The 13265-nt window shown below is 36.5% G+C and overlaps 2 protein-coding genes across 2 annotated transcripts in view; one reads left to right on the plus strand and one right to left on the minus strand.

Annotated features, from left to right (window-relative positions):
* Positions 1-3826: 3826 nt before the first annotated feature.
* On the minus strand, positions 3827-10188 carry cdkn2c (cyclin-dependent kinase inhibitor 2C (p18, inhibits CDK4)). The gene is made up of 2 exons (XM_058388900.1): positions 8816-10188; positions 3827-6340 (listed from the first exon to the last, which is right to left on the minus strand). Exons 1-2 carry the CDS (start codon positions 8945-8947, stop codon positions 5972-5974), a joined length of 501 nt encoding a protein of 166 aa, XP_058244883.1. The 5' UTR covers positions 8948-10188; the 3' UTR covers positions 3827-5971.
* A 2675-nt stretch (positions 10189-12863) lies between these two features.
* Positions 12864-13265, plus strand: part of faf1 (Fas (TNFRSF6) associated factor 1) — a 66813-nt gene continuing 66411 nt past the window's right edge. The window contains exon 1 of the mRNA XM_058389388.1: positions 12864-13215. Coding sequence (XP_058245371.1) covers positions 13159-13215 — 57 coding nt within the window. The 5' untranslated portion in view covers positions 12864-13158. The remainder of the gene's footprint in view (positions 13216-13265) is intronic.

Consider the following 13265-nt stretch of genomic DNA (forward strand, 5'->3'; position numbering starts at 1 on the left):
CTGAACACATTTCCTAGGTCAGCCTCTTCATGCCCACTTCACGTTTGTTCATCTGGGTCACTTATGAAAAATTAAGTCTATTTTCTTTTAAAACTAAATTTTGTTTTGTTTCTCCACACAGCTTGAAACATGTTGCCATAGACTAGTTGAGCAATGTGGTTTTTCCTGGAGCTCAGAGATTGGCATCAGGAGGGCAAAGGAGCAAAAGTGAGACCAACAAACACTGCCACACAGACCTCGCCTTGCTTTCACAATGCACATGAACATCGCTAGCACTGTTTTAGAATGAATAAAATACAGAGTAATCAGTTTTTCCTACAGTGATACAAGTAAAAATATATGTGGATGTGTTAACTATTATTAAGCATGCAAATGTTACATTATAAGAATATAAGTGACAGATTTTTAAATATATTTAAGCAGTCCGTTTTTTATTAGCTTAATATTGTAGTTATGTATATTTCCTGTAATAGCTATGTAAACATCTCTTGCTAACAGCATTGGTCAGTTTCTGTTATGATTTAAACCATGACCCGTTCCTGACTTCATCTTTAATAGCGTTTATCATCCACTAGATGGAGATGGTTGTGCTGTTCTATTAATTTCTTCGGAAATGTTTTTGATGTTTTGATCCATTTCCTGTCTTTTATCTTCCTCCATTTCAGTCATTTTGAAAGTACAGCTCTAAACAAGTCTTATTTCTAATTTGCATGTAGTTATTTATAAAAATCAAATATTCTGGTGGTAGAAATCTGACCTGGGATCTGTCTGCCATGTTACTAGACTGACTGTCTTCATTAGGCCTCCAGTCCTGGATCAGAGCCATCAGATTTGATCTTTTTGGCTCACAGAAGTAACACCGTAATATTATTATTTGTCAGACCTGTGATTTATAACAGGGATGGTGGCAGAGAATTTTAATATTCCCTGCAAGGGCATTTTCTTCACACAGTGACCTTATCATAATATTATGTTATTAGTTAGAATGATATTATGCCTTTCTAGGGATAATATTAGTCTCAGCCTAAGCAAAAATCTTCTACCATGCATGAATTCCATGCTGCATTATGTGGGTGGCATCCATTCACAATAATATCTCTTTGCAGCTATATGTTTTATCTGGATTTGCTCATTCAGGTACAAGAGTATTATTGAGGTCATGGGACCGGTGTTGGGTGAGATGGCCTGGGGTTCCTGTTCATCCCAAAGGTGTTCAGTGGGATTGAATTCATGGTTCTGTGGAAGCCCCTGGAGTTCTTCAACACCAGCTTTCACAAAACACGGAGCTTACTTTGTGCACAGCATAGGGCATTGTCATGCTGGAGCAGGTTTGTCATACATAATGCAATATCCGAAGACACCCTATACAATTGTATTCTTCTAATTTTGTTACAACATTTTAAAGAAGACCATCATGGGCATGATGGTCAGTTGTCCACATATTTTTGGCCATATTGTCTACCTAGCTATCAAATGATATATTTTGTATTTATTAATTTCTTGTACATGATAGATAGATAGATAGATAGATAGATAGATAGATAGATAGATAGATAGATAGATAGATAGATAGATAGATAGATAGATAGATAGATAATTTTTATAAGCATGATAAACTTACCAACAGTGCAGCCACGTTGACTCTACAGTCTTCTCTCGTTGTCGCACATACCCTGTATGCAAGAGAGGAAGCACGGTACTTGAACTACTTGGTGTCCTGTCAATCATCTGACCACAATTGACTTACAAATGGGAAATAGCAGGCACATGTGTGGTCGCTGCAGTCTTTAGAGAATATAAACTATGTTGATTGTGCAATGCTTCACCACCTCATGGGTACTTGACTGGCATATCACATTCTCCGAAACAAAGAACGTTTTCAAGTGACTGCATATCTCTTAGCTGTCGGGGATGTCTTGAATCTTAAGCCTTAACAAGTAAGGCATTAATCAGAAGACTTCTAAGGTCCTTAAATCAATTTAACTGTCTTACTGTAAGTTGCACTGAGGCTTTATTTGAAGCTAAATCAGGATGTAGGCCTATTGTTGTTCTATACACAAACCTGCATGGATGAGAACTGCTGTCACTTATTACAGATTTAAATATTTTCCCCTGTCACTGTATAATAATCTTAAATTTTATTATTATTTTTAAACTGGCACCTTTATGATTTTCCTTTTTTCTTGATACTTCAATTATGTGTAAATATTTTTAAAATGGAGTAAATATTAGGACAAGGCATAACAACATAGTTGAGCAATTATGCAGAAATAGCTAAAAGTACACCATCTTCCCCGTGTACAGGCCATGCAAGGCCTGCACAATATCAGTGGAAGCACTGCTGCATTAAAATAAGCTCAGAATAATTTGGTGTAGTTAAATGAACTGTTATCCTTACCCTGAAATCTAGCTGAGCTCAGAAAAAAAGAGAGAAAGACTGTGAGGAGAAAGCTAGCTATAGAATCTAAAGTTAACATAATGTATATTGTATATATACACACACTGTATATATATACAGCGTGTGTATGATATATATTATTATTTATATAATATATATATCAGTTCATGTTTCCATTGTGATATTCTATTTTTGAAAATATGCAAAATACCATACGCCCACAGACAAAAAAAAGGTAGTAAACTGTGACTGTGAACATTTCCTTGTTTCTTGGGTGGGTCCTTATTTTTTGTACCCTCAATATATATCTTTCCCTGGAAATGTATACATAGTGTAATGTTAAAAAAGAAGAATTAAGGCACATCATTAGACTGTACTTAGGGTGAAGATGTAAAGACACTCTATTTGCATTTTCTGTTAAAAATAAAGATAGTCTAATGCCTCTGCTTTCTGAGAATGGACACAAAAATCAACATAAAATGCCAAATGTGCCCCAAAATAAAAATGAGACATGACTAGATTCCTAGGTTTGATGGCGTAGTAATCTGATTCATATGAAATTTTCACAATTATGAAAAATTAAGGCTGGGACTGTGAACATACTAAAGAAAACACAAGTGTAAAATATATAAAGCATATATGAAATACGTATATGCCTTGTTTATGAATGAGATACATTCACATGACAGAGAAAGAGTTAAACAAATCCACACAGGTGTTTGTGACTACAGAATAGTTAGCAAAAAGAAAAAAGAAAAAGCTAATGTTTATTAAAGGTAGCCAGGTATGGTGTTTGTAACATGGGCTGCACACCGCTTAGGTTATTATAGGATATTTAGTCAGCCCAGGCTTCGAAATATTTCATTAATATGGCAATAATATTTATATACGTCTAAAATAATAGGCTTTATAATTTGCCGCGTTGTTAGTAGTGCGTGTTTTAATGGGTGATGGAGCACGTGGGAGGAACGGACTTACCGCCGCTGCATCGCAGCCCCGCAACCAGGAAGATAATCACCTCATCTTCTCACTCTCATCTTCAGTCTTTTTTTGTTTCCGAAAAGCCAAAATTCGATGTACTGTCCTTATGAATTTTCTCAATTTCCCAGAATAACACGGAAGGTATTATTTACTCGACGGCCCCAGAAATGTCTTGGCACAGAACGGCAAGGCTCTAGCCTGATGCTAAGGCTATTTCCTCAGTCCGATTCTAACGGGTTTCTTCTTTTGTTTTACTTCCTCACACACAAGCCCTCGGGGATTTTTTTTTTGATTATATATATATAATCACCCCGTTTTTATTTTGTTGGTGCTTTTACTCTGTAAAATATACATGAACAGTCTGAACTTATATCAAGAACAAGTCAGTTTATTGAGGCACGTAAAATAAAGATAGAGCATTTTCAGATCAAATGGGGAAGTTAACATCAGCTGCAGGGTGAACAAAGCTGTCCCCCTTTAGTGATGTATTTATTTTTTTAGCTTTCATAAAAGAAATAAACTCCACACAAATTCATTCAGAGCTGTTTTCGTTTCAGGAAAGCAAAGGAAAAAATGCGTTGACCATAAATAAGCGTGATGTGTAAAAACAAAACCGTGACGTCTTAGTTCAGTCCTATAGGTACTTGTGATCTGATTCATTAGATAGTCAAAGCTAAACAGACGCATAGTACTTCAGTCATACAGATATCATGACACAACAAATACTGATTTAATTTAACACGCTTTATTAGTTACGGTCTATAGATGATCAGGGTTAAATCCGTGTTAAGCCATCTGTAGCACACATAAGCTGTACTAAATCATCACCAACCGGGTGTATTAATGATACTGATGGAAATAATCACAACACACATTTAAAAGGACCATTTTATTTCTTCATATAATTAAAGGATACAACGATTAGTAACGTTCAAGTAGGCTTAATCCAATTTAATACATGGCATTTTGACTTAGTACTATGTTGGAGATCAGATCTGTTAAATAAAGCAAACTGAATCACAATGAGCCTAAACACAAGCTAAGTCACGGATGCTCTTTTTTTTGGAAATCGTGTATCCTGGTCTTTGGTTTATTTTAAGCAAATACAATGTCTTGTTAACGACAAACACACATTCGTTCACAGTTACAGCTTTACAAATATCAAAATGATTTATTTTATCTACAGGCATAAGTGCAATTTTTTTTGACAAACATAAGCAAATAAAAAAACAAAACAAACAAACAAACAAAAAAAGACAAAGCAATGGAAAAAAAATGCTTCTGGGTTTCAGAGACCTAGAGTGCAATCATATATTTTTTTAAGTAAAAATAAGGAAGAGAAATATCTCAAAGGAGGTCTGTTCTGATCTGATCTTTAAAATAAATTATGATATTTTCGGTCATCAAATATATACACTCGATGAAAAGCCACTTCATGTGGGTTCCTGTGAGTTCACAACGGGCTTGGAGATAAACACAATTTGCAGGTATTTTGACAGATGTAGAGTAGTGGAAATGCATTAAAGGTACCAAACTGTACTTTCTATGAGCTGGTAAAGTGGTAATGTCAAGTGCTTATTACCTTTTTTTATTGTATTTTTTATTTTAAATGACCAAAAAAAAGCCTTAAAAATATTTTGGGTAAAACATTAATTGGTCCTTACTAATCTAAGCCTATATTTAGCAAAATAGTACTATACTGTACCTTTCTTAGGCGCTGGGGTGATATCCTCAAATTTACATTTTTTGCAAAGTTTTGCATGTTTACCTAGAAACTTGCATATAATGAAAAGTAAATTTTACTCTAAAAACTAATCATTTTTATTTTCCTTAAATCATTTTATTTATAAGATACATTGTATTCAGGTTTCCACGTCAAAGGATACATATTAAATGAACCCTTAATGGGATCACCCCAGTGACAAAACATCTGAAAGATGCAGTTTAGTACTATTTTATTGTACTATACTATTATATTATAGTATATTTTTCCTATATTACTTCCCAACAGAGTTTTAAACTGATTATATTCTTAGTAAACCATGTAGCTATTCATTAATAGAGATTTCAAAAGCACTTCTGTAAGTCGCTCTGGATAAGGGTATCTGCCAAAAATGTAAAAGCTAATTAAATGTATATTATAAGAACATTCCGGGGTAAAATATACATACTAATAGTACCTTTTATGGTACCAACCACCAACGAGGAAAAGTACAGTTTGATACCTTTAGTTCAGTGAGGGTAGAGCACTCTGAATGAAGCAACTGTAGTCTAATGACATATGTGACACCTTCAAAAAATCAAAATCAAAAAATGGGTTAATTTGAATGTTCCTTGAAATCAAACCAATTGAAACACTCTGATGAATGATTATCATATGTAACATAACATTAAGAGAAAGCAGCCTAGGCCTTGTAAAAACGTTTGGCCATGTATGTGCTTTAAAATGACCTTCGTTCAGGCTCTTTTCTTATAGCTTCAAAGCCAAAGAGGTAGTTAGCTGAATATTAATCGAATACTATACCAAAAAGGCGCATTCAGCATGTATTTCTACACTACCTCTGTAACAACACAAAGCAGGCGTTCCTCTGCCTATTCCAATTGTGAAGGCCGGTAGTTCTCTAGCCAGCGTGCTGTATCGTCTCTATGATGTTGTGATGCCAGCTCCATGGGCGTGAAACCATTATGGTTCTTCTGAAACGGGTGTGCGGTGCGCGGCGCCAGGAGCTCCACGGCGCTCTGATAACCCTCGCGCGCCGCCAGATGTAGCGGAAGATTACCATCGTCGTCTTGGAGATTGACATCCGCTTTATACCTCAGAAGCACCTGAAGTGTGTCCGTGTGGCCGTCGCGCGCAGCGTCGTGCGTTATCCTCAAACCCTTGCTGGGGTCAGGCAAGTTTGGATCAGCGCCCGCGCGTAGCAGGGCTTCCGCTACAGAAGGACAGCCAAGTTTCACCACCTGTAAAAAACGCAAAACTAATGCAACATCATAACGCTTAAGACGCACTGCAATTAAAAATAATTGAAACGAATTAAGGCCTAAGTACACTACATTAACAGAAAAAAAAATGTAAACTGTACTGTCTTAGTCACTGGGGCGCTCCCCATTTAGAGTACCTTTTGTACCTGTAGAAGTCTATACGCATGTTATACATGGTCAAGTGATTGTAGCGTACCTTTAAAAATATCTAAGCATATAATTGCACCTTGAGGACCCACTGGTGTACTTTTAATTAGTTTTTTTATAGTAATAAATTAAAGTTACACCTCATGCACATGTATACACTAATGGTACAAAAAAATGACCAATGCAATGACATTTTTTTCCGAGAATACGGAAACAACAACATTGCTCGGTTTAAACATATTACTAACATTTTTAACTTTTTTAACAAACTATCTATTTTTGCACGTGCTTTTTTTTATTTGTAAAAGAAAGATGCTGGTTAAAAATCTCAACATGCAATTTTTTTTTTACTTACCGAAACGAATACGCATTTATACGTTTATTTTTAATATCAATAACATCTATTGATATAGGCTATTATTTGTAATTATGACATAACGGCCTAAATGTTGACCATGACATGAAGGTTGCAACCGACTTCATCAGGAAATAAATAAGTCTGCTTTTAAAGTATATTCTTAATATCTGATGGTCCTGACTTGTTTAAAAAATAAAAATAAAAGTCACTTCTTACAATATGTAGGCCTTTCTGGGTAACTGGTAGGCCTATCTCAATCTTATTAAATTAGCCTACCGGATTTTCCGGTAAAATTAATTTTAATCAAAGGCTTGGAAACTTTGTTCCAAAAAAATCACGTATACAGTGCAGTAATTAAAATCACTATTGCAGTTAGTATTCATGTGAATATATTAAAAACTACACCACACATTCGGATTTGTGCTTTAAGAAAGCTGATCTGGTTTTCCCCAAATGCTCAGAAATATCCCCAGTAAAAAAACAACAACAAAAAAACACGCCTTTGCTTGAGAAATGTAAAAAAACAAACAATATAACCTAACCAGTAAATAATCAACTTATAAATCTAAAGGAAACTATTAGACTTAGACCATACAAGCTGTTAGCAGTGTTAGCTTAGCCTACATAAGCTGCATATTCGTATCCTCGACATGCGGGATTCCCCTAAATATATGTGATTTCACATCTACTAATTTTGAAGCTGAAACAATAAGTTTGTGTAAATACAGCATATAAGTATGAGTAAGCAACCACTGTACTTCATATTGACCAGTGCTTATCAACAGAATATAGAGTGTGGGGCACGTGCGACCTTTCATGATGATACTGACACTAACACATGTGACTGTGATACTAACACATGGAAATGATCCTATGTTATATGAACTTTTACAGAAAAATGATATTATAAATCGATGTAAATGTACATATATATTTTTATATATATAATAAATTATGAGTAGGCAATCACAATACCAAGGACTGTGGTGTTGAAAGAGATTATCAGGAGATTCTTTTACATCATTTTAATCTAGGCCACAGTCAAACTATGCAAAAAATATGGAATACAAACATAACCCTGTTTTATATTGCTATTTCATATTTTTTACAGTTGGAAAAAACTATTTTTATTTGAGGATACTATTAACTATAAATATTTGAGGATAGTGCTAAAACATGCGGCCTTGAGCCGATAATGCTGCAGTGTACCGGAAGCCTTAAAAAAATTCTCAAAAATTAAAAATAAATATATTCTCAAACATATGCATTCTATTAGCCTATATGTCGATATATACTAGTGTTTGGCAGCTTTTATAACTGCAGTAAAACCTGACAAGTAAATATCTGGTCATAACAAAAGCAATAAGCAAATAATTTAGCAGTCTGAAAATTCTCAAAAATCATAAATGAACATATACTAAAAAATATGCATTTCATTAATCTATACGTTCATATTTAGCATTTTTCCAGTCTTTAGAACTGCAGTAAAGCGTCATTAAAAAGTCAAAATCTGGTCATAACCAAGCAATAGCCTAATAATTTACCAGATTTTCAAAAAATAAAAAAATATATATAAAATGCACATGTACTCATGCGCATGCATTTCATTAACCTATACGTTAATAATTAGTAGTTTTCAGTTTTCAGAACTGCAATAAAACGTCATTAAAAAGTAAATATATGGTCATAACCAATGCAATAGCTAAATAATTTAGCAGTGTACTGAGAGCTCGTAGTGATCTGTGCTTAAGGTTCAGCTTTATAGAGGTCTGTTTATTCAGTTAAAGTAGTAAAGCTTCGGGCGAATTAAGACTGTTCCTTAAATAAACCTCACCAGGATACTAAACGTTTGACAGCCTAGATCAAATTAAAAAAAAAAGGAAGAAAGAAAAGCATGATGAAAGCATTCGCGTTTAAAAGTGAGTGTAAATAGTTTGTGATGTTCCAACCTGCAGTGCTGTCCTGTTGAATTCGTTCCTCGCATTCACGTTAATGTTGCTCTGCAGTATCTGCTCAGTTTCTCTCAAGTCTCCTCTTGCAGCAGCACTGGTCAACCTGTTTACATCTGAGGCTGCGGCCATGATCTTCACAAGATGTTGAGCGAGTGAAGGGGGGAAATTTTTTTTTTTTTTTGTAACAGATTCAATTAGAAAGAACTCTGTGATGTTTCTTTTTAAGACCAGTCCTAGTTGTAACGCAAATCAGCACGGATCTGTAGTAAATAGTCTCTTCTTCCAGCCCCCCCACAAAAAAATGGTGCTATGCCAAGGTCCGCCCACCTCAGTCTTAATATCGTCCCACTGTAGCGATCGCTCTCAGCGCGGAAAAACAGGGATATCACGCCATCTCTATCCAAGGAGGAGGCTTTTAGTCACCACCGGCCGAAAACGTGCTGTAACAATCACACACAAGTCAAATTCAGCATGACGATTTGTCTTGCCTCCCTGTCTCTGCTTAGCGCGGTGTACACACAGGCAAGCAGCCTGGCTCTTGTTAGACTACAGTCGTGCTGGTCTTGCATCCACTTGATGAGCTCTGGTACAAAAAAAAAATACAAAAAATCCTGGAAAGCCACTAGAAAGCAAATCACTCCAGATGAAACCCAAATGTCATGACGCAGCTGCAGATGAAGTATTGGCGCCCCTCATGCAGCACTGAGACATCTAAAGCTTATCTGCAGCTCGCAAACACACTTCAAATAGTCCTGATACGCAGGTGCACGCTGTTAGAAAAAACCCTGACATCCAAGTTGCTGTCATCTAGAGTTCACAGGAGCTCCTCGATGCCTCCAATCGCACGGATGAAAGAACAAATGAAGCTACGAGCGCCGCCGAGCTGCAGCCGTCCAATGACTTTCAGAAGGGACGTGCTCTGAGAGCTCGTGCAGCTTCCCGCCCATTTCAAAATGCGCCGGAGTCGGTTAAGCAGCGGTGCACCTCGCTGACGTTTAGACGTTTAGCGTTACGATGCGTTTTCACCAATGCAGCCGAGCAGGTAAGCTGTCTCGAGACAATAATTTATTCGGATGACGAGCTGGCTCTGGGTGAAAACGGTCCTGACTCATTCTGTGAGGCACAGTAATGCTCCCTGTCTCACTACGTTACGCAGCCCGGAGAATACTGCACTACTGTCCCGTGCCGAGTCATCTGAAATATTACATTGTCTCGAGCACCTGAACGAGCAGAACCATCACATAACCTACATCGAATCGGCGTGGAGACCTAACATTTTCTTTGTCGACAAGCTGTTTTGTACGCAGTTGACGTTGAGAGAGAGAGAGAGAGAGAGACAGAGAGAGACAGAGAGAGTCCGCTCTTGTTGTTTGACATCACTCATTTTTTGAAATAAAGGACTCAAACTTCCGCCCACTAACAGACGAGGGAGAGGCGGGACTGTGCTGTGCTAACGTCAAGGAGACGTTGAGATGCACTTCACCGCTGCCTTTCAAAGTCTCATGAAGATAAAGTGTCAAACATGAATTCACACGAAGCTCATTTACGCCCGAGAAGCAGCAAATCACTCATCCATTGTGACTTGGGCAAAATGATTTGCTTTTAAAACAGCAGTGCTTTAGGAACAAACTATTCGATTTACACAGTAGACTAGTGTTAGGGGTAAATATGTAGCCTTATGAGCAGAGTACAATGCTGCACCAGACCAGACTAAAGCTATTGTAGTATAATTAAATACATAATAATCAGTCTCATATTACATCAGACTAAAAGGTAAAGTAGAATAATTAAAATACACAATAAGCACAGTACCATAAGGACACCATGGTGTGTACCAATATACCCCAGATCTACTGTACTGTAGGTTTCATAGTTAAAAATCTAATATGTAGGCATAACCTTCGTAATGTAGGCGTTTACCAGCGTAAAAAAAGTGTAGTATACTTAGGCAGAGTACTATAGTGCAACAAAGTAAAACTTTTGTAGTACATGTAAATATACACTGATCGGGCATAACATTATGACCACCTGCCTAATATTGTGTTGGTCCCCCTTTTACTGCCAAACCAGCCCTGACCCGTCGTGCACTGTGTATTATGACACATTTCTATCAGAACCAGCATTAACTTCTTCAGCAATTAGAGCAACAGTAACTCGTCTTTTGGATCTGACCACACGGGCCAGCTTTCGCTCCCCACGTGCATCAATGAGCCTTGGACGCACATGACCCTGTCGCCGGTTCACCACTGTTCCTTTCTTGGAACACTTTTGATAGATACTGACCACTGCAGACTGGGAACACGCTACAAGAGCTGCAGTTTTGGAGATCCAGTCGTCTAGCCATCATAATTTGGCCTTAAACTCACTCAAATCCTTACGCTTGCCCATTTTTCCTGCTTCTAACACATTGACTTTGAGGACCAAATGTTCACTTGCTGCCTAACATATCCCACCTACACACTGGTGCCATGATGAGGAGATAATCAGTGTTATTCACTTCAGCTGTCAGTGCTCATAATGTTATGCCTGATAGGTGTATAGTGAGTGAGTGTATCGGTGCAGAGTGCCCTACTACGTCAGAGTAAAACGACTATAGTGTACTTAAATATGTATTAGACAGACTACCATACTACACCAGGCTAAAGCTATCGTAATATATTTAAATATATAAAAAGCAGTGTACCATTGTACACCATAACTGTTGTATCATTTTAGCATAGTTAAATGTATAATGAACAATGTTACCATAGTGTACCATATAAAAAAACAACAACAACACAGTATCAATAGTTAAATATAGTATAAATGTACACTAGTTATGTTTATTACTCAGACTGTTTGACCATAGTAATACAGTGTAGATTACACTGTAGTAAATGCTTGAAAGTACCATGGTTAAATATATAATAAACATAGTGCACCACAGTGACACTATTGTAGTACTCTGTTTAAATATATAATACATTCACGGAAGCTGTATTTATTACATATTTAATCATGATAGTAAATTGTATATTGCACTATTGTGAAAAATGTTATAATGATTATGGTCAAATAAGTAAGCTATATATAAAACTACTGTAATATCTCTCATGGTTATATATGTAGCAAACAGTACTTGATAATTACCACAATGTGCTGTAGTAAGATAAGGGTAGTGTTATAGTAACATGTAATAACATAGATAAATGTGTAATGAACTGTCACACATGGTTAAAAAAAAACACCATACACCATTTATAAAACGCACCATGTCGCAGTAATTACATATGCAACAATGATAGGAATATGTATATTGCATTGTAGAAGAGCATTTGTAGTATCAGGGTTAAGAAAGTATTAAACATAGTTATCATAATGCAGCAGAATAACCCTATTTTAGTGTCACGGTTAGATATGTAATAAATGTAGTTAATAACGTACTGTTATAAAATCATAGTAGTGGTTTAACATTTACTAATAATCATTGCTATTTAGCACTTCAGGACAACCATTATAGTATTATAGTTAAATATGGAATAAAGACAGTTACGATAATCCACAATAAAATTATATTTGATAGCTACTATCAAGTTTAGATTTAATAACCATTCGTATTATGTTCCATAAAATGATAAGGTCATTGATTAACATAGTGTATTATTTAAGAGAAGAAAGGATGATCATTCTAGCTGTATAGCTGAATAGGTAGATAGTTCTTGACCACTGTAGAGTCAATCTACAATGGAGTCCATACACTGAATAGAAGGCTATGTATATATTACTAAAGTAATCCCATAACTAGTCAGTGTCTTCTTAATAGACAGGTTAAGGCCTACCTTAAATAAAAAGTGATTGACCTATCTTAAAAATGCAAGTACAGCAAGCAAATATGCAACGTGTATGTTATAAATAGAAATATGGGCAAATTGTTAATAGGATGTAAGGGAATTAGGGATAATTATTTTAAGAACCGTCATCATTTATATGTGATCTCTGGATTAATCGGACATCTCTGCCTTGGGCCTTGGTTCATTTTGCGACAGTTCTTCGCGACTGCCGTATGTTGTTTCCGTTGCTTGGATTAAAAAAGTGACTGTAACAGAAAATCTGTTTTAAAAACTACAGATTAGGAAGTGGGGCCTAAAGTGCGGGTTTTGCTCCCGAGTTCTCTGTTGTACTAAAACTCAGTCTCGGGGTCATATGCGGTTTAAAATTTCAAGCCGACATTGTTTGTAGTCCCCGTACACCCTTTGCGTCTCAGACCGTTTGTAGCTAAAGGGACCAAAGAGAGCGAGCAGAGCTGAGCACAGCTGTAGCGGCACTATAGAACAGCTAGCTAGTGTTAGCCAGTCACTGCAATGGCCTCCGACAGTGGTAGCAACATGGACAGAGAGATGATTCTGGCTGACTTTCAGGTAGGTTTTCTCTCCTGACTGGAAACCTTCATTAAGCTTGCTTGCTGACT

This window comes from Hemibagrus wyckioides, linkage group LG05 (genome assembly GCF_019097595.1).
Source record: "Hemibagrus wyckioides isolate EC202008001 linkage group LG05, SWU_Hwy_1.0, whole genome shotgun sequence".
Taxonomy (NCBI): Eukaryota; Metazoa; Chordata; class Actinopteri; order Siluriformes; family Bagridae; genus Hemibagrus; species Hemibagrus wyckioides.